A 22,184-nucleotide genomic window follows, 5' to 3' on the forward strand; every position below is an offset into this window, starting at 1 on the left:
ATTTTTCAAGTCATTTACAATGTCCAATTGAATACAACTTTTATAACAATCAACTGAGTTTATGTCCTATTCTGCTAGGGGAATATATAATGTTCATAAATATCAGACCCTTATTTATTTATTTATTTATGTTTTTGTTTATTTATTTTTTTTAATTAAAATATACAAAACCAAGTAAAGAGTGCTTGAAGAAACCCTTTTGATATGGCATTCTCTAAACTTGTTTGATGCTAAGGACAAAATATTCTTGTTCCTTTAAATAGCTGTCTGCATTTTGTTAGACATAAATATTTTTTAAATCTTAAGTTACTAGAAAAACGCCCATCAAGGTATGTCAGGTGAAAATTGCTTCCGCATTTGAACAAAGCAATTGTCTTTTTGGTGATATTTTGATGGTTGAAATTTTAATCCTAAGCAGTGGTGGCTCGTCACTATGGGCCCAGGCCCAACAAAATAATGCATAATTAGATAATTTAAAAATCTTTTGTGTTTCAGTTTTAAATAAAACCAGGACATGAAACTTATTTTAAATTTCTAGCACTCTGCTAATCGCTAATATAAGAAAAACAAGTGTTCCTTTTCTATCAAATAGCGACAGCGCTTTAAGGGGCCGCTGGAGAGAGCCTCGGAAGTTTCGAAGTCAATGTTAAGTCTACGGGGAAGTTTCCTCCCGATTGCTAATTCGCATTTCAATATTTTGAGATAATTTTTTCTGCATAACATTCTTCACAGCAGTACAAATAACGCGTCTTTTTTAATTTTTCATTTTTTGTTAAAATTTAATATTAAATGGCTGTTAAATTTATGAGTTGACAAAAGAAGAGGGGCTTTCTGTTTAAACGCATCATAAATGCTCAAGATCTAACATTTGCTCAAATTGAAAAACTACGCGTTATTCTTGAAAGTTTGGGCTTTTCAGGGATACCTTTCTTTTAATCATACTCAAATTAGGATAAGAGTAATTGGGAGGGGAAAACTGGAAAATTTTGCAAAAATTGACGAATTTCCATGTTAACCATGCCTCCCGCCTGTGACAATAGAGAAAGAGGGGACAGATTCTTTATCCCCTGTTGGGGTGGGGCAAGGAGATCGTCTCCAGGCAGTCTTCAGGGTAATAAAAAACATGTGTTTAGGGGGAGGGGATGACAGCAATTAAGGGTTGAATGAGCGAGAGCATTTATTTCCTTCGGGTCTAAACTTGGAGTAGACTATTTTTTGAGCTTCACTACGCAACTTTTTCCTTGCTTACATACAGATTTGGAAATACATATCCTAGCAGCCCCACGTAATTCAAATAAATTTGAAACTTTTTTTTAGCGAAAATATTACACTATCTAACAATAGGTTTGCATTTTAACTTTGCTTAATTGCCATATTACCAACTATATTTTAATGCAAAACAAAAACTTTCTTTCAGAAAAAATGTATCAGAAGTGTAATATGCAAATAAAATAAAAGATGTCATAATTATGTGCCCATTGAAAGTGATTACAATGAACTTTGAAGAAAAGCATCAACAATCTTTTGTGCAAATAAACAGTTGCATTAACTAGGATGAAATACTGTGAAAGCACTTATTCTTACGAGCCTAAATTTTAGCGAAATTGAAAAAATCTACGAATTTCTGAGTTGCAAATTTTGCGAATTTTATATGAACAGAATTATTCTATAAAAAATTATTTCGTGAGGTTTAAATTTTCGTGATTACGACGAGCTCTGGAAAATTGCAAAAATGAAAGCCTCGCGAAAATAAGTGCTTTTACTCAAAGTCATCACATAAATACGTTATCCAGAATCACTACTGATCTATAATATCTCTTTTTTTCTGAGACAGCAATTAGGAAACTGAGGTGCCCCGCGTGGGAGCACAGAGCGATTTGAAGTGAGGTACAATAAGACATTGAGAAGGCTCATAATCAGTTATATTATGACACTATATTATAAATATTGAATACAGGTTAATATGTAGTAAATGTTACACAAAACATTACAAGACTAAAAGCTAGTTATAACGATAATTTTTTTTATAAAATAACGTTTGATGCATCACAAATTGAAAAAAAAAAAAAAAAAACATCCAATAAGACATTAGATGATAAGAAAATGGGAATTATAGAATGTAAGACAATCAAATCTTCATTGTCGAGAAATTATTATATCGTTGGCCACCGCTATTGGCCATACCTTTTCAGTGTTGTTAACAGTAACCAGCTTGAACTCGAAATAAGACTTTTTGATAGTGAACCAAAAAACTGTTTGTGCTTGAAAAACTACTTTTTTTTTTTTAAATTTATAAATAATTTGCTTTTAAAATATTTTTTAAAAAACTTTTTACATAATTTATTGGTTTTAAAAACATAATAGGGTTTTTTCCTTCAGTCAAAAGTATGTACTACTTTTAGTTACTGAAATTGATAGAATAAGCAAAAAAAAAAAAAAACATGGAACAAGAAAAAAACTTTCATTACTCAACGTTTAATTTTTAATTAATTATTGTAAGTGTCCAATTTTAAAAGTAAGGCGTGGTCTTTATGGCGTCACAAATGATGTACTTTGGCGCATCTGTCTACCGCGTTTCCACGTTATGATAATCAAGAAGCGAATTAAATATTGCGCTCAACGTTTGCTCTCAACCATATCGTTGCCAGCACACGTGAGTAGAGATGCGAATTAAATATTTCGCTCTGTGAATGGCAACAGTAAATGGCATTTCATCATTTATGATATCATCGGCAGAAGCGCAAACAATGAAAGCGCGCCGATTAAAATATAAACTTTAATATTTTTTAAAATATCTTTTAAAAAATATAAACTTAGTCAAATCCTTTAAAAAATGGTCAGATCCCATGTTTTTAAGCATACTCTTTTGGGAAAAAATACTTTTAACATTTTGGAAACGACCCCATTTGAGGAAATTAATATTTTTAATTTATATGTAGTTTTCATAGTAAGAATGATTGTGTACAATTTTCCTCTGCTCCATCTTTTTCATACATATTGTTTGTTTGTAATTTTGCTGTAAGCTATTCAATTGTTTTTGAGGTACCTATTGCGTTTTAAATTTAAAACTTTCATAGATTCATTCATTTTGAATGAACCTATGATCTGAATGACGAATGAATCTACATTTGAACGATTTAATCTGATTAATAATCAGATGTAGACAAAACCTAAACCCATCATCAAGCCTGCAGTTTCAACATAGGCGAATGTAACTTTTTTTTCTTTTTCTAAAATCTTTTTGTATAACTTGTGTAACAGGTATGCCGGTGGGATATTTTAGTGCTCCGTAATTATTTTAAAATATATCCTAAAAACTGTACCAATAAGTGCGCCACGAAGTGTTAAAAAAGTGCTTTAAAATGTATGCTGAACAAAATACATGTTCCAAAAAGCGTTATCCGAAGTGTTCTCAAAATTATTCAAAAACGTTCTAAAAAGGGGGACACATGTCCATACTTAAAAAGTATTTTGAAAAGTGTTCTCAGGAAAGTTGAAATACCTATTTCAAAAAATGTGTTCTCAAATAGGGGACAAGTGTCCATGCGCCAAAAGTGTTCAAAAAGAGTTTGATTATTTGCAGTGCACTAGGAATCAGCAAGAGGTCCAAGCCAAGAAAAATTTCTAGGAGAGCATGTGATTTCTTGCATAAAGCTCTGCTCCATAAGCCGTACGGTTCTGCCAATATCCAGTTTTGTAAAAGCTTTTTTTTTTTTCTGCGTCGCAATTAAAATGACAAAATCACCAAGTTAGTATTTTCATTGCTCGCGACCTGAGATGTTTGCAATACTGATATTTGGATGTCTCACTTGCCAAATCGACTAACGCCATAAAACAAAAGGTAGAGACTAGTTATGAAGAAGATGGTGCTATATCCATATGAGTAAATAGGTCCTCATGGTACATTTTCTGCCATCACATGGTCAGAAACGTACTAAACCAAAACTTTAATATAATTTCACATGCTAAGCATTGATGAAGCACTATGAAGCACTATTAAAGCAGAAATGAGAATTTTTTTTAGAAGGTGGAGAGAATCGATTTGGCAATTGAGACATCCATTTGGTGATCCTGATCAACTTTTGGGGTAGAAGAACCTACTTGTATTGCAAAAGCTCTATGCATGGTAGGTTTTTCACAATTTGCTGCCAAAGTAGGTTACAAATCGCATTTTTACAAATTCCAACCGTACATCACCAGCTTGTTATCTGCTGAGAGAATAGTTTTCTGAAGTTAATTTTTCCTCGTTTGTAGCCTGTTGCTTTATCCAAAAGGTATGCAAGTGGCATTTCGATAGCTCAAATAATTGCTGAATTATTTTAGCTGAAAAACCAGCCAAAAATTGATTTCGTCAATTTTGTCTCAATTTCAAAAAGCAATATCTCAAAAGGGTCCTCTTATTTTAGTTTTCCTTCACACCATTAAAAAGAGCACACTTTTATTAACTAAGAAACGTTAGTTTCATTTTCGAGACGCACCCAATAATATATATATATATATATATATATATATATATATATATATATCCACTATAATATTAAAATCTGTTCGCGTCTGTCTGTCTGTCTGAAGATCTATCTTCTCTAGAACCACTTCGAATCGGGAGTCAAACGAGATACCGATCAATTCGAAATTTTCCAAAGAAAACAAAAGGACCAATCTCGTAATTGTGCGACTTTAATTAGCAGAGATATTAATTAAAACTTTAATGAACATAACGTTATTAAAGAATTTTTATTTCTTTCCTGTTGCCATTTTGCATATGCGCGAGCAAATAAAATTCTAATAATTGTTTTAAAAGAGATTTTTTGGCTGCTGTCCAAATCTTAAAACAACGTTTCCATCTAGAATTTCATTTTAAATTAGTTTAAAATTGGTTGCCCTATTCTGACATAGCCTTTATTTTATCGTCTGTCCTTTTTTTATTTTTTACATTCAACGTTCTTAACTCTTTTCAGCATATGAAAGTTGTTTTTTTAGCTATGTTTATTGATTGTAGTGTAAGTTTATTATTCACCGACCTCATATTTTGGTACATTTAGGATGTGCGACTAATTATGTTTATTTTGTTGGACTTTTTCCCGTCACATGGGTGAGTTTTCGAATTGTAATAACTCTCTTTTTCCTTCCTGTTTCTATTTTTGAAATACAGTTTGTATCGTTAAAAGAACATGTTAAATTAAGATTGTTTGAATTTCTTTAAGTGAAACAGAGTTGAACAAAAATATTGTTTTTAAGGATTTTAACTAATATTAATTCGAATCTGATGACTTGGTATTAAATTAATGCTAATTGTTATTTATTAAGTCTTGGTGCTTTAGTTTCACGTAAGCAACCAAAAAGTATGTGTCATTTTATGTAAAAAGCTGATGGTAATTGTGCATACAAATGTTTCAGATATAGTCTATCAGATTTAATTCAGTTTAAAGTGAGCACAGATTATAATTGATAATGCATGTATTTTTATCTTTTGTGCTAATTGAAAATACGCATAACTTGCATTATCGATAATTATGATTAACTTTAAAGAGATTTTTGCCAAAAATATGCTCTACTGGTGTTTTGCAAACCTTGCATTACGCGTATTTATTAACTCCCTAGCGCTTTAGAAACTGATGTCAGAGTAATGCAAAAACATCAATTGGACATCTCTTTCGTTTTTTACGTAGCCCGTGCAACGCCGGGCACGCAGCTAGTATATATATAATACTGGATCTACTGAAAAAGAAAAGAAAAAAAGGGGGGGGGGATCTATTGTAGCTGAGTTTTGACAGGAAATAAAATCTGTTTTAAATATTTTAGACCGTTAGTTTTTGTGTGAGCGTTCCTCCAACAGCCCGAGAAATGGTAAAAAGTGACATTCCGGTTCCTGGAAACGAAGTAAAATATATGTGTTAATTTGAAAGTAGTAACTTCAGGTAAAAAAAAAACTCGATAACAGGACGAAGCCATTTCCTCAAATATTTTCCATGGTATGACAAATCACATGAGGGGATGGGAGCATGGCCACAGCCCTCTCATCCAAAAAATGAAGTACATACATATAACTGGTTTAATCTGAAAGTAATAAATTTTCAGAATAAAAACCCCGATTGCAGAACGAAACTATTTCTTCCAAGCCTTTCCATACCATTGCAGATCACAATTTAATCTGCTATTAAATTTTGCCCAAGTTGGAACAGGGATTACAGTCTTCTACCCCCTCCCCCTCATCCCCATTAATATGTTACTACATATATAGTTTACATATTTATGGGCCCATTTAAATTCGAAAAATTATTGCAGTACTAAAAATTTCTGAAACTTCATTTTTATGTAGTGTAAGTTCAGACCTCATTGAGGAAGGAGGAGGGGGGGAGATTAGAAGCTCCCTTAGCGCCCCTCCCCCCCGGATCTGCTACTGCCATATGATATTAAGAGTATTTTGCCCTAGGCATTTTTTTTTTTTTTTTTTGTAAATATCTTCAGAAGTCACCAATGTCTATGGCTCGCTACTTTCACTTCAGTAAATTAAATGGTGGAACGTTTGAAAAGTCATTTTTTTTCGCATTATGAGCTCATTACAATCCCAGTCAGAATTTTTATTCATAACTACGGCAGTCAAAGCACATGATTTTCAGTTACCGCTTTTCACATTTTCAATTAACAGTTACCTGGCGAAGAAATTGCAACATCTAAAAACATCTGTAAATCTCTTTCTCACAAGTTCATTATTACTTTTTGGAAAGAACCCTTTACAGTACCATTCTGAAATTTTTTACCACTTATGCACCACATTTATTGAGCAATCCGAGTTCCTTATTGTCCTTATTTAACCGCTGTTGAGATCCTTTGATTTTTCAGCTTGGACCAGGGGCCTATGCCCCACCACCGTCCTCTGCAGGCACGACTCCTCTGGTCCTGAGCACTGTTTCCCGGAATCCGCTTCTCCCGGGCGGCGGCGTCCATGTCCTACACACACGCACGCTCATACACATACACACACGCCTACGTGCATACACAAAGGTCAACGCACACACACTAGTCTACACATGCATGCACGCACGCGCGCCTACGCACACACACACACAACTATACACACGTAACCAACCAGGAGGAGGGACAGGCTTGGGGGGACAGGAGCCGTTTCTAGAAACAATAACTCCAATGAGTAGGGTCCTGTCACAACTCGTGATTGCGAAAAACATAATTTGAATTAAAAATTTCAGAATTCAAATTCTTTTTTTCTCTTTTTTTGAAAATATCAAGCAATGCTTTTTATGACTTTGCAATATTAGTGTCGCATAATCTTGCAAAGTGACATATAATTTTAAATCATATTCGCCCCCCCCCCCCTCCGAGCTTTAAAAAATATCTAGTCGAACACTCTCGCCCTCATAGGAGCTGAGAAAAAAGCACCGAAACTTTTTACATTTTTCGAGTTTTCCTGGGAGCACTCTCCCACAAAAACAAACAGTCTAAAATATCTGATTTTTTTTCCTTTCAAAACACAGGTGCAGTAGATCCTGTAAATTTTATTAGAATTGCTTGACATGAATTTATAAGTAATTGAAAAAGTAATTTATGTTGTAAGTAAGTAATTAATGTTACATAATTAAAAGTGCGCTCCTTTTAATGATATGAAGAAAAATCAAATTAAAGAAGACCATTTTGAGATTGCTCTTTTTAATTGAGACAATATTGACGAAAACTTTTTTGACTGAACTGGAAAAAATTCAGCAATTATTTGGGCTATCAAGATGCCACTTGCATAAAAACAGGCTACAAACAAGGAAATAATTAGCTTCAGAAAACTAATTTCTCAGCAGGTACAAGCCGATGTGTATGGTTGGAATTTGTAAAAGTGCGATTTTTATCCTGCTTTCGCAGCAAATTGTGAAAAATCTACCATGCATCGATCTTTTGCTATATAACTAGGCTCTTCCATCGCAAAAGTTGTTCAGGATCACCAATACCAGTATGGTAACCATCTCAGGCCGAGAGCAAGGAAAGCACAAACTTGATGATTTTGTCGTTTTAATCGCAACGCGGAAAAAGAGGCCAAACTATGGATATCGGCAGATATATACAATTTATGGATATTTGGCATAGCTTCATATTCGTCTTCTATGAACATTCGTTAAAATTTTCATAAAAATTGGAGAGGGTCGATTGGGAACCCCTAGATCACTTGACATGGAACGACCCATGTATATTGCATTTTAATTCGACTTTTTCGAACCAGATTAAAAATTTGTATTAATAAAAATTAAAAAAAAATAAGTACTCTTTATGTAGAGAGCTGGTATCTTTTAGACGTCAGTCCATTTTTATTTTCCCCCATTTCTGGCAAAAGTATATAAATATTTATTTATTGTTTATACTTGTACTTGAAGTTTACATTTTAAAACTTCTTTTTCATCTATAATAAATGTTTTCAAAATAACTCTTGCATTTTTATTCATACACTCTTTAAATTTTCAACTGGAAATAATGATTGAAGCAAGATTAATTTTTACGTTTCCTTTTCTCCACTTTTACAAATATGCATACAATGTAGCGACAAGGATACTTTCCCAATATCTTTTTTTTTTTCAGATCCACCTTTAAGCGCAACACTTGAAGATTGCCTGATTTTTTTCAGTTAAAAAAGTTAGGTTCTGAAAAATGTGGCTTCTAGTGATAGAAAAAGTGTCTGCTGGCCACTGGCTGCTAACCATTTGAATTTTCAGGTTGAGTAATACAAAAATAAATTTACTTCCCAGTTTTTTGTAAGTCGGCGTGGTTTTTGCTGTTTTTGGGATAATTTACACTAAGCACATACCTTCTGCCCCCCCCCCCCGCCCTATAAAATTTGAAATTACGGGCCTGGAGACAAACCCTATATTAACAGAATCAAAGATAAGGACGAAGGCTGTACAGACTTTAAAAAGGCTGAAGTAGTGAAATTTAGAAGTGTCTTAGCTACTTAGCATGATTAAAATTGTCGATTTAAATCAATTAATTCATTTCTTAAGTTTTTAAAAAAAAAATTATTGGTCGACCATTTTTTTTTTTTGAAAAAAAAAAAAAAAACATCAATAATATTTTGGAAAAAAGTTATGAAAAACACGTTACAAAAAGTTGCGATTTTTTTGTCTTCGATAATTCGAATTCCGCTTACAAAACTCTAGGGACAGCTACCAACGATACTGTCCCAAGATTTGATGTGTCAGCTTCTAAGGAAATAGCGGGAAGCGAGAAGTCAGCATGTGGGGGAATGCGGGATACTTTTGAAGTAAGGGCAGACGCAGACAACACCAACCCCGAGCCCCTAGGCACAGGCGAAGAGCCTCAATGACGACAATAAATCACTTGTGTAGTTCAGAACTTTCTCCTAAATTTCGTCTCTGATTGGATACTCGTCTCTCAATCAAGTCTGCTTAGCCCATGCCTTTTTGCTATTCCGTAAAATGATTTCCTTTGAAACGGTGGTCAAGTTCCAAAATAGATCTCAGTACCGCGGCCCCTTAAGAATGATTCTTTAGGCCATTTTAACGGCGGCTCACAACTTAACCAACTGCGAGCATTGAATCGAAGTAACGAAAGCAGCAAGCTACATCACCCCGAACGATGCTGGGCCATGGGCCGGTTCCCTTCCTGCCCCCTCGAAAAATATCTTCATCCAATAGCAATAGTAGAAGCAATGGGAGAAATGTGTCTCGTCTCGCATCTCTTATAGGAAGTTTCAGTGAGGCGGTGGGCAGAATTTTCTTAGCCCACCCCACGGGGAAAGGAAAAGTTCTCTCATCGCTTTCTCTTTCGCTCTCTCTCTCTTTTGATTTAATCCATTATTTTCTTTTCTTTAATCTTAAACAGCTGTTATTATGAGGTACTGGGGTTTACAATATTTTGGGTTCCCGCTCATTTCATTGCATGGGATGTCCATTTTAATTTGTTTATTTTTCCTTATGGAACTTAGAGCGCATTCTTGAAATTTCTGAATTAACATTTTATTTTTGAAAAGGCATTTGCCATTTTTTAAGTTTCAGTTTGAATTTAGGTTCAGTTAGTTTTCAGTGTCTTGCTAATATAATAAAACTTTAAATTTTTGAATTAAAAGCTGCACCTAAAATAATCTTCATTGGGTGAGAATTTTTCAATTTTCTTATAAGCTATGATCTTTGGTTAAAGTAATAAGTCTTAATTGTGTTGGCCTTATTATTATGCCTTTTATACGCTAGCATATTCTAACGCTTAGCAAACCTAAATTATTACACAATGAAAATTAAAAGTAATTTAAATTTCTTATAAAAGGAATATATTGGTAATTAAGTAAACTGTTTCTAGAAAAATTAGTTACCAGTTTTGTAATTTGATATATGTGAGGCAGTGAGAAGCAAAGGAATGTAAGTAGCAAAATTAAAAATTGGGAGATAACCTGTACAAATGGTAGGTGAACCTCTCCTCTGTCTTAGGGCAAGAGATAGCACTAGTAGCCTGGTAGGTGCTGCTCTACAGCATGATTTAGAAAAAAAAATCTATGAATGCGGATCTATGAAGTAGGAAGTTATCTTTAAACGCATTTTACTCAAAACTTGAAAATGTCCACTTACATCCTTTTGCTTCTCACTACCTCATATAACGAAACATGTTAAAGTGAAAGTTAATGCTGCTGCATGATCCCAGTCACAATCTAATTTTTGCTATTCTGTATGGGAAAAAGGAGGGGTGGTTCTTATTGGTCTTCATGCCTTATTATTTGGCACGCCCGCCTTAGTTCTCTTAATTTTATCTGTTTTCCTTTTTCTTGTGAAAACTTTATACAATCGTCAGAGGCAACCCGACCTTTTGGGATGGGAAGAGAGTGGTTGAGTTCTCAATTCACAAAATGAATCTCCGAACTTTACCAAATGATATAAATAAAGCATGCACACATACTAAAACATAATTAGAAGATACATTATGCTTGAAAAGCTATATGAACTCCAAATTTGCCAAATAAAGAAACTTTTCGGAGTCCAAAATGACCTCCATCAGGGCGCCCCTGATAACAGCGGGCCCACTCACCAAATTAAGCCACGAGCCCCCACTGATCCCCCCAAAGCAGAATACTACTAAATTTGCGACGTACGTCGCAGAACAGATGCCTGAGCTGCAGAACAATTCTGCTCAAATGTGAGAGAAAAACTCAGACAAATTTTCTGCAGAAATTCTACAGATTTCGGTGAAATTTCTGCAGTAAATAACTGCAGTTTTTCTGCAAATATCTTCCAACTCAAGATAAAATTTTGCAAATTCTGTAGATTTCTTTAAATTAGAAGAAAATCTAAAAGTCTAGGAAATTACAACAATTCGGCGGAAAACTCGCAAAAAATGTTGAATTCTATAAGTCATCTGCAAGAACTTAAGATTTACTTTGAGCTTAGAGAAATCTGCAGAATTTGTGCAAAGTTCTATCTTGAGCTGGAAAATATTTGTAGAAAATTTGCAGCTTCTGCAGAAATTTCATATTTTAAATCTGAAGAGATTCTGATTTTTCTAGCATTTTTGGTTCTCTCTTTCTGTTCTCAATCGACCTTCATCCCCTGCAATTGCCTCCATAAACGTATGTTTTGGATACATGCCAACGTCCATCGACGAAAATTGCGTATCTTGTTTGAGAATTCAATCCTTTTGCATCCTGAAAATATTTCAGTTATTTAGAATGTTTTGAAGTGTTTTATTATTTGCTACCCTAATTCGACTCGTTTTACTTATTATTTCAGTAATTTATTTATTTATTAACATTATTTTAATTTATCTTTTATGCCATGTAAAATTAACCAAAAGAACGTGGTTTGACACCTGGGCTCAGATTTTTAGAAAATTTTGTATCTTTGCTCTTTTTATGCATTTTAGAAAGCATGTAAAATATTTTTCTAGAATTTCAATCGGTTTAGGTTCTACAGAAATGCATAGCGCGGTGAAGTTATAAAAACTGAAAAAAAAAAAAAAACTGTATGAAAGGATTTTGGTTTAGGGCTCCCGATTTGTGGAAAAAATCACGTTGATTTGCTTGTGTATGCAATGCTTGAAGTATTTGCAGAACAATTGTGGTCAAATGATTTTACGTTGCAGAACATCGTCAAGTATTCTGCTTTGGGGACTGATCCTAACTCCAGTGGATTAAACCTAATTTCTAGTAGATTGCGTTCATTGCTGTGACCACTTTTACATTTCTTGATTCTCCTAAAATTACAGTCTCACCAGTAATGCAGTCAAGTTACCCGATCCAGTTCAGCCTTGTCAAAATCCCTGAATGTCAAACATTGCCGTAAAATATTATGAAATTATCATGCCGTGGCGCGAGTATCATTGTTGGTGATGTCAGGAGCGTTACTCGATCAGTGAATCAGCACTAAAATCTATGAGGATTGTTGTTTCTGTTAAAGTGCTGAAATGGTTGTCTTTTTTTATTCTAGAAAGAGAAGAGAAATATATTTTCTGTGATTCATGAACTGTTTTTCTTAGTTTATAAAAGAAGCATTTAACAATGTTTTCTCTCATTTTTAGTTACACTTTGCAAGTCAGTGGTTCCTGTTTTCATAGGAACTGCTCGAGCAGTTGGTCGAGCCAGCAAGCAGTTCCCCCCTCTCTTTTGCCGCATGTTTCCCTCTGTCATTAACTCTGTGCCAAATTCTCCGGAAGCTCCAAAATTACACAAAGTTCCCAGTAGTGCCTCCTTCAAACAGCGTACTTTTCATAATTTTCGGCCCATTCTGCATCGTTCCATGTCTGCTGTTTCTCGCAATGCCTCTAGTACTGCGTTGACAAGTCAAGATTCTGGAGCTGATTTATCAATTGCTGGAAGCAGTGGGCTATCAAGCAAAAGAGCTTCACTCTACAGCCAGTCATCCCTGACGTATGACCCCACTAGCTATTACTTTTATAAGTTTGGCTCTAGCTTTGGTCGTATACCCGCATTTGGCCGTGTTGAACATGAGCAGCATCCCTTACTGTTTTCTGTGGCTCACTTACAAGCAATGCTGGCCATTGTAAGTTTGTTTTATTTTTTTTCTGAATTGGAAAAAAAAAAGACACAAAATCTGAATTATTTGTAGTTTTATACAGGTCTAAGGATTAAATTTTAATGGTGATTTTTATCTTTTTGACATTTTAAATTACTTCCATTTATTTTATATGTTGGTGACATATAGAAAATATTTACTTGTGTGATCAGTGTGATTTAGATGAATAACAAAAAGTATACATGTATTTTTCGTTTGCAAACCTATAAAGATAAATTTTACTTTGATGATTCCTTAGGTATTGCTTTGATTGAAGTAAAATACTTTAATAATTTTGCTCTTGTTTCAAAATTTATTTGTTTTTTAGGCAAAAAAGTTGCTTACAAAAGATATGTTGGAATTTTTGGATGAACAAGCTAGCGAAATTTACAATGTAAGTACAATTTTATCCGATTTGTATTGCAACCAGTTATTTTGAGAAGCTGAATTAATTTTCTTTTTTTTAGTCAGGTCAGCTGAAAATTTTTCCTTACAAAACCTTCAGTGAAACAATAAATTTAGTTCTAGTAACTCTATTGCGTGAGCTGTTACAACCACAAAAAAGTAAGATTTTTCATCATTTTCAGTGCTAAAATATAAATTCATTTTATCAGTTTCATAATACACTTTTTTCTTCAGATTTGCCATCTCCTTTTACGAAAGACGTTCAGGAATTTGTTCGAGATTTATTTCTTTCTGGACAAACTGAGCTTCAGACAAGACAGCATGATGCTAGTGAACGTGAAGATAAAGAATCAAATTTTACCGTAGTCAACAAATTTAAAGTTAATGTTCAAACAAATGCTGCTTGTGTTGATCTATTAGTATGGGCTGTTTCAGATGATATGGGTGATTATGTTTCATTCTTTTATTTCTTTTTGTTGCCATTAAATATTGCTGAAAACCACTACTGGTATCCGTAGAATCTAACTAAAATTCAGTGAAATTGCAGCTGCTGTGGAAGTAATACTTTGTCTTGTTTCACACATGTTTTCGAGTATTTTTCACAATGTATTGATTATTGAATTCATTAACTTGTAGGTGCTGATGCTCTCTGTAGTCGTCTACAAGAAAAAATTCATTCATCACACTCAGCCAAAATAGCTCTTGCTCACATGCCATTACTAATGGTTTGCTTGGAGGTCTGTCTATTAGTTTGTTTTGCAGTAATTTTTTTAGTTTTAAAAATTTGTTATGTTTCAATTTTATTTAAAAATGTTTCATCACCAACATTTAAGTTGGTCAAGAGAGAAATATTAACATCCAATTTTCAAATTGAATTGTGCACACATGTTTTTGTGCTTCACGCAGCTCATTTTTTCAGTGTATAAAAACAGAATTTGTAAGGAAATGTACTCTTCACTTTTTTTTAAAAAGTTAGTTTAATTTTTTTATCTGGCACGATGTATATTTTGCAAATTTGATGTTTAAGATTGTATTCTCGATTATCCTTGTTGATCTTGATTAATGTTGAGTTTTTTGAAAAATCAATGTTGAGAGTATTATAATGTTTTGGAGGGAGCAGTTCATTGAGAAATTTCCTAGTATTTCTTATTTGCATAGATGATTTTGTTAGAGAAGTCCAATAGCTAATGAGGCTATATCTGAGACTATATATACTGACGTATGTTTTATTGAGTATACATCAATCTTATTGAATTAATTTTGCCAAGTGTTATTTTTTGAATTGTACATTCAGAACTTTATATTTAATTTTTGTCCTCATCTAATAGATAATTTTTTGATACATTTCCAGGGCTTGGGTCAATTGGCAGAGAAATTTCCTAGCATTTCTCATAGTTGCATAGATGCTTTACGGGACTTTTTAGTCAATCCTTCTCCTATACTCTTGCGGTTAAATCGCCAAACAATGGATCACAGTGTTCGAAGTGGAAATTTGAGCATTATGGTGACATCAGAAAACCCATCTACTGTTTATTCTGCAACAACTACTAGTTCAGGAACAGCATTTGAAAATTTGAGGGATACTGCAATAGAAAATTTATGCAGGTATTGTCTTGCATTTTTCAAATATGTTAATAACTGAAATGTGATACTGTTTTCAATTCTGTTCTTAACCTTTTTTTTTTTTTTTTAATTTTAGCATTAATGACTGTATAAAATTACCCTCCAAATTTTGAAAATTTATTGCTTCTTGTACATACTCCTGTCAAACAGTGTTTTCTATGTAAATTTGTGTTTTTCTTTTGTAGTTAGTAGTAAAGCTAAAAAAACCAAAGTTATTTCTTTATTTGGAAGTACAGTAAAATTCCATTTCCCCAAATCAACTGGGACTGCACCTCACTTGGATAATCAAAAATTGAAGTAATTGGATTTTCTCCAAAAAAAAGTTCACTTTATTTAATTTGTATGTTTAAATTGGGAGAAAACTTCTAATTTAATGGAAAGCAATACTTTAACATGCTAAGTGTGCTTACAAATCGTACTGCACATTAGAAGCCAATAATAGAACCCTTTGAGATGGTGACTCATCATCCCAATAGTGTTCGCGCTGCACCTACACTAGCTTTGCAACTGGAAGGACAATAGCAGGCATAGAGACAACTGCTATCCTGCAAATCTCAAAAACTTAACGTTTTCTTTTCTTTTCTAAGATGCCAAAAGCAATTCAGATAGTTGAAATTCAATTCATTGAAGTTCTACTGTATTCACATTACTTTCAAATAAACAAGTAACTTTTGTTGTATAAAACAACCTGCATTACTTAAGAATAAAAGTGCACGTGTTTCTTGAGAATTAAAGTATGTTTGCACCATTAAGTTTTTCACTGAGAAATGCTTTTGAGAAAAAGATTTAGCTGATTTTAGACTCTATTCATTCTCATGTAAATCAGTCAAGAAACGAAGAAATTTACGTGTATTTGTCTCAGATTTATGAAAAGAACCCTTCTCTAATATAAAAGTCTTATGCAAACACAACACTACTTCCTTTTACATCTACTAAATAATAAATGTTTTTAATAACTCAAAAGAATGGATCAGTGTATTCTTGTACATGCTTTAAAAGCAATGCATATTAAAGGAAAAGCTTATGCATAAAAACTACTTGTTTGGCAATATTTATGTGGTGTAACCATATGTATAGTGAGAAGAACAAAATAACTGAGAAAAAATAAATGTTGTGTCATCAACAGCTGGGCTAAGGGTATCATAGCAAAATGATCCTTAAATACGTTATTCAGATTCAGTCACTCTCTAACCATTTGTTTTGTTTCTACTATGTACATTTTCATACTACATATTATAGTAATGTTTGCAGAAAATTGCATTTATTTATTGTTAACAAATGTATTCATTCTAGTTTCTTGTTGAAAGTATGCTAAAAAAGAATTGATTTTGAAAAATGTTTTTTCCGCAGATTAATTGGCAAAATTTGGCCAACTACAATCAATTTGCGATAACTCGAATCAAAAGGAACCGACGAAAAACTTCGACTTTTCGAAAGTTGGACTTACCACTAGCTTCAGTTTTCAACATTTTAATATTAAAAACCATTGAATATTTTAATTAGTATGTACATATAACAGACAAAATTACCGAACTTAAAAGTTTTTCAGCACAATCTGCACAGTTTAATCAAAAATACTGAGAGAAAGAAATCAAAAGCATGATTTTGATTTCGATACTGCTGGAACCACTTGAATAGAGCTGATCCTTCTTCAGGAAAGGTGCACATCTTCATTCATTTCAAATTCAAATTCATGGATTCTACCGCTTTAGAAGTTTATCTTTTTCTTTTATATCATTGACAGAGTACTTGCTTAGACGCCTTTAATAGTAAAGAAAATCACTCTGTCTCTCAGGAACTTATCAGCAAATGATCAAACTAAAGAATGAAGGGGAATGCATCTTAACTTAGGTCAGAGTTTTAATAAAGGTACAATCAGTTGAATAGACAACTTGACAGCTTAAAATCAAATTCGTAGTCCAGCAACATGTCAAAATGTAAACAGTACAGTTAGTGATGTGGATCGGGTAAATACCCAGCGGGAAGGTAAATATTTTTTGGGTATTTACCCGGGTATTTACCTAAGGCCTGGGTAAATACCCAAAAACTGGGTATTTAATAAAAAATGCAAAAAAGCGAATGAGAATTTTTTTTTAAATCTAAATATGAAATAATTGGTAAAACTGATATATACATATGTATTACACAGTTTATAATATTTTTTATTGGAAGACTTGATGAAATCATGAAAGAAACATATTGTGAACCAAAGAACCTTTCTTTTCAATGTCATAATTGGAGAAGTATAAGCAATTCATTATGAACTTCAGGATTTCAAAATCACAATCTGGGTTAGTCATATCCAAAATGAAAAAAAAAAGGAAGCATGAGGGATGTTTGGAAGAATAAACTGAGAAGTTATTAAGAAACTATGGTGTTATTTATTTTATTGATATTTAAGTGATATCATGGAAAATATAGAAACAGTTTTCACATTAATAAACAAAAAAACAAAAAAAAAATTCTTTTCTGTTGCCTTGCTCATTTGCATTTGCTCCTCTGTAGGGTGGGAAGGTAAATATTTTTTGGGTATTTATCCGAAGGCAGGGTAAATCCCCTAGTAAGTGCGCATTTTGCAAAAAAATTTTAGGTAGTATTAAAAGGTGACTATTATCTTTTTTAAACATAAACCCTAAAATAAAAGATTAAAAATTTTAAATGAATTTTAAATGTTTATGTATATTATGTGTGTGTGTGTGTGTATATATATATATATGTGTGTTTGATACAGAATACACCTGAACAATTGAACTAAGTTTGGACGAAATTTCTGCATAAGATATAGGTAAATAAATTGTAATAATAAATTGAGCGACATTTCGTTACATTTTGATGTCATGCAGGGACATATTACTGGGTTATAAAAGACTAGGACCTTAAAAAATTGATGTTTGCTTTTTTTTGTAACCAGTTAAGCTTTTTTCTTTTTGTAGAATGGCTTTTTATATCTGAAATATGGCTATCAACATTGATTAGGCATATCCAACACATTTAATGTGAATATCATATTAGATTGCTAAGCTGTTTCACACAATAATTCTTTAAACATGTGATCAAAATACAATTTTTGGGCAAAAATTTATTGTTTTGTATATGGTTGGTTGTATATATACATAATGGAATACATACAGAAAAGTATTTTAGATGAATATAAATTTTTGAAATAAATACCCGGGTATTTACCCATTTTGGGTATTTACCCGGGTATATACCCTGGGTATTTACCCCTAAAAATAAATACCCGGGTATTTTACATCATTAAGTACAGTACAACAAAACAAAACAAGATAACTCATTTCTACCCATGAAACTCCTTTATCGCACATTGGTTCAACAGGTACTGTTCTTGCTTTAGGTCTATTGTCAGGAATTGCAAGTAAAGGTGAATAAATTTTTCTCTCATAGTCTTCTTTCTCTTTTTTTTTTTCATTCTTTCAAAGTAAATTTCGAGTCATCTTTGAAAAAACTTCGAGTTAAAGGAAGTTAACTTCGAGATATTGAGAATAATTAGCATGGGATTAAAGACAAAGGGATCGGGACTTGATAAAAGCTTCGAGTTATAGTAATATTCGAGTTATCACACTTCGAGTTATCGCTAATTGATTGTATATATAAACAGCAAATTGGCTGATTATGGTTGATTAATCGTACTGCCAATTTATCTGCACATCCAGGGGCGCCGACTTGCAAAAATTATTGGGGGGGCCGGACATTACCGGGGGTTTAGGGTGTTATGTAATCCCTCGGAGGTCCCCCACCCCAAATAAAGGTCAGATTTTTGTACCTTGAAAATGCCATATTTTCTAGTGCGTATAATTTTAACAAATAAACAGTATGTGACACGGCGTTTTCGAAGTAAAAGAATCTAAAAATTGGTTTCTAAATTTTCTGGTTCAACTTTTAAATCATATCACTTGTCTTAGTAAGAGATTTTTTTGTTCTATTTTATGGGGAGCCGTGCAGTGCCGTAGCTAAGCATTGATATTATAAGGTAGGAAGGACACTTGACTTGAATGGAAAGGCATTCCCAGAGACGCAGACTTTTTAAAAAATGGGGGGGGGGGTAACCGGGGGAAAATTTCTAAATTTGAGATGAAAAATAGTGAGTTTTAAAGTTTTTTTAAAGCATTTTAAACAGTGGCGTAGCTAGACCCGACTTTCGGGGGCGGTTACTTTTATATATATATATATATATATATATATATATATATATATATATATATGTATAATCGCTTGGATTTTTTTCCTTTTCTTCTTTTTTTTCTTTCTCTTCTCTCTTCTTTTTCTCTTTTTTTTTTTTGAGACTAACTTTTCGCAACATTAGAAACCCCAAAACTCGACAAGCCTGACACATATTTTTTGGCTTTGAAAAAAAGGAAAAAATAAATACAAACACGCACAGTATTTTCGTAAAAAGGTAATTTAATTTACGCATGTTTTTTTTTTTTTAAGACCAGTTTTTTCATTAGTTATACCGGCTAACATATTCAAGTGTAAACGCACTCTCTCAATATCTAGGTTATTTTAGAAAACTCAATTGATTTTTTCAAAATTTGTTTCACCTCTGTTTAATAAAAGCAAGCACTCTTGTTCAACTGCAATGATCTGTGCGAGTCAAGTTGATGTAAACCGCCCAATAATGCAAGATTTCACCATTTCACAAACCTCAATGTAAAGTGCCTTTGGGATTTTGAAAGCATGCAGTGAGCTGGCTTCGTTGTTTTCATACTTTGGTATACGTCGATTCCGAGGAAGCGAAGGATCATCATTTTGTGAAGATTTTTCTTTTAAATACAATTCCCAAAAGTACTCAAAACTATCACGCCTCCCATTTTATATACAAATCAAACCCTCATATAATTTTTCCAGATCAGCAACACTTAGATGAGCTCGCCGCAGCGCTGCCCACCGGCAACGGATTTGACCCGTAAGTTCGCGCAGTGGGACAAATTTTAAGTGTGCTTGCAGCACTATAACACCATCATTATTCACACTACTCCTTTTCAGTTAACCTGCTTACTACCGTAATAATTATTTGTTTTAACTCTTTACTGAATGTATTTTACAAGGTAAACTATCTTCAAGCAAGGAAAATAAAAGATAAATTTATGAGTTTAGAAAACATAATATAAGTAATACTTTTCTTGATTTATTGGGGGGGCTCTGCCCCCTCAAAAATACTTTTGAGGGGGCTCGGGCCCCCTCAGGCCCCATGGAGTCGGCGCCACTGTGCACATCCCTAATTTAGACTATTGCATTTATTGTTTAAGGAAGCACTCTTCAGTTCATTCTACAAGTGTTCGAAAAAATATTGATTTTGCCACCTTTTATTTATTTATTTTTTTTGTTCAAGGCATAAATAAATATTTATGCTAAGCTTCTGGGTTGCTTTATGAAAATTAAATTTTATTAACTTAAGAAATTTTTTCAAATTCAAAACATTTGTGGTTGAGCATTTTTAAAAGTTGTTTCTCTGTTGTGCACATTATATCAGCAAATAGGGAAGTTTTCGATTTTTCAATTTTATTTTTATATGATAGAGTAACATGCATGAACATCATAGGTGAAAAAATTTTTGCGATACGATAAGTAGTTTTTTTTGAATTAATTTTTAAAGTTCAAGCGCTTGTGACGTCAAATGGCATAGGAAGTGATGTCATGCGCTCTTCCGATAGGGGAGAAGCCGAAGGTCACGCATTCGACTTCGAAGATGAAACGTAAAAGGCTCATCTCCTCGCATTTAACTCCTCGCGTTTCTGGAACATTAAACCTCTCATCCTCTCGGAAATATTCGAATATCATCATTGGTGTTACATGAGGAAGATTATTTAGATTGTGCTTTAACGAATCCGGTCTCCATAGTGTGTTCAAAAGGATTATTGAATTTCTAAAAAATAAAAATATCAGCGCGCTCAAAATGTCCCTAGCGAAAACATGGGATCTTCGGCGGAAGGCTGCCCATTTGCACCCTGTGACGTAGGCTCGTGACGTTTCAGAAGAGCGCACTTTTGCGCGTGGATTTTTAAAAATTCATTAAAAATCAACCACAGTGTTTTAAAATTCGGCGATGGTGAATTTTTTAGTTTTGAGGGTCAATTAACAATATCCAATAGCCAAAATATGAACATTTAATAGGTTGCAACTTCCCTATTAAACGAAATATTTGATAGCAGAACTGGTGAAATGTATTTTGTGGGAAAGTTAAAAAAAAAAAAAGCTTATATGTTTAAGTTACCTAAACAGGGAAATGTTTATTAGGTACTTATCATAGGCGTATGCACGGGGGTCACCAAGGGTACTGTGGTACCCCCATTAGCACATCAATATGAAAGTTAATACGAAAGTGGTTAAAATTTTACATTTTTAGGTTCATTTTTTTCCTCATAGGTTTTAAAAACGTTTTACTCATAATATTTGAAAAATTTCCCTAAGTGAACAAGTACGGGATCATTTCCAATCTCAATTTCAACCTTCTGGTACAGTGGTACCCCCATTTCTGAAGCCCAGTGCACACCTATGATACTTGTATGTATTTAACTTGTTTTGCTTTCCAAATTTTGAGCAAAAATTATTTTTCAATTATTTCAACTGCATTTTGAGCCTAAATAAAACATTTTTTTTTTACTTTTTAGATTAACTTCATAAATATTTATCATAATTTTTATTTAAAAATATTTTACTTTTAGGGCATTAAAAGCTGGTTTAAGTAATGATACTCACTGTGTACAAGCTTTTCTAGCTTCTGTGTCAAACAGGCTTTATCAGGCCGAAAAAAGTGATATGTAAGTATTTTTATTTTCAAACTCCAACCTCATATTTTTATTTTACCTGTTAGGTTTGTTTATCTTAAATGCTGTATCTAAAAAGTGTTAAGCATTTACACAATATTTTGCTAAGGAATTCCACCTTTTAAACAAAGCAGCTAATGCACTTTTTTCCATTAAAAAAAGAAATCTTTAACAGCTTTCAAAACTAAAAAATAATAATTAAAATTAATAAGCTCATTAAAATAAATGTATCATATCAAAAAAAAGAAGTTTCTTTTTCCCCTGTTGCCGAAATTTTTTTTAAAAATGAATTATTGCACTTACCAAAATAAATAAAAACAATAAAATGTCAACTTAAAGAAAGTATATTCAGTAAATTGCC

At 33.0% G+C, this 22,184-nt stretch overlaps 1 protein-coding gene across 1 annotated transcript in view; it reads left to right on the forward strand.

The window, feature by feature from the left end:
* The window catches only part of LOC129233219 (phosphatidylinositol 4-kinase alpha-like), a gene marked incomplete at its 3' end in the record, with an annotated part of 78,194 nt that overhangs the window by 36,808 nt on the left and 19,202 nt on the right, over positions 1–22,184 (forward strand). Inside the window, 7 exon segments of the mRNA XM_054867276.1 lie at positions 12,514–12,995; positions 13,336–13,401; positions 13,475–13,571; positions 13,647–13,856; positions 14,049–14,149; positions 14,764–15,017; positions 21,722–21,817. Of these exon segments, the coding sequence (XP_054723251.1) occupies positions 12,514–12,995; positions 13,336–13,401; positions 13,475–13,571; positions 13,647–13,856; positions 14,049–14,149; positions 14,764–15,017; positions 21,722–21,817 (1,306 nt within the window).

The sequence above is a fragment of the Uloborus diversus genome, unplaced genomic scaffold, assembly GCF_026930045.1.
Source record: "Uloborus diversus isolate 005 unplaced genomic scaffold, Udiv.v.3.1 scaffold_257, whole genome shotgun sequence".
Taxonomy (NCBI): Eukaryota; Metazoa; Arthropoda; class Arachnida; order Araneae; family Uloboridae; genus Uloborus; species Uloborus diversus.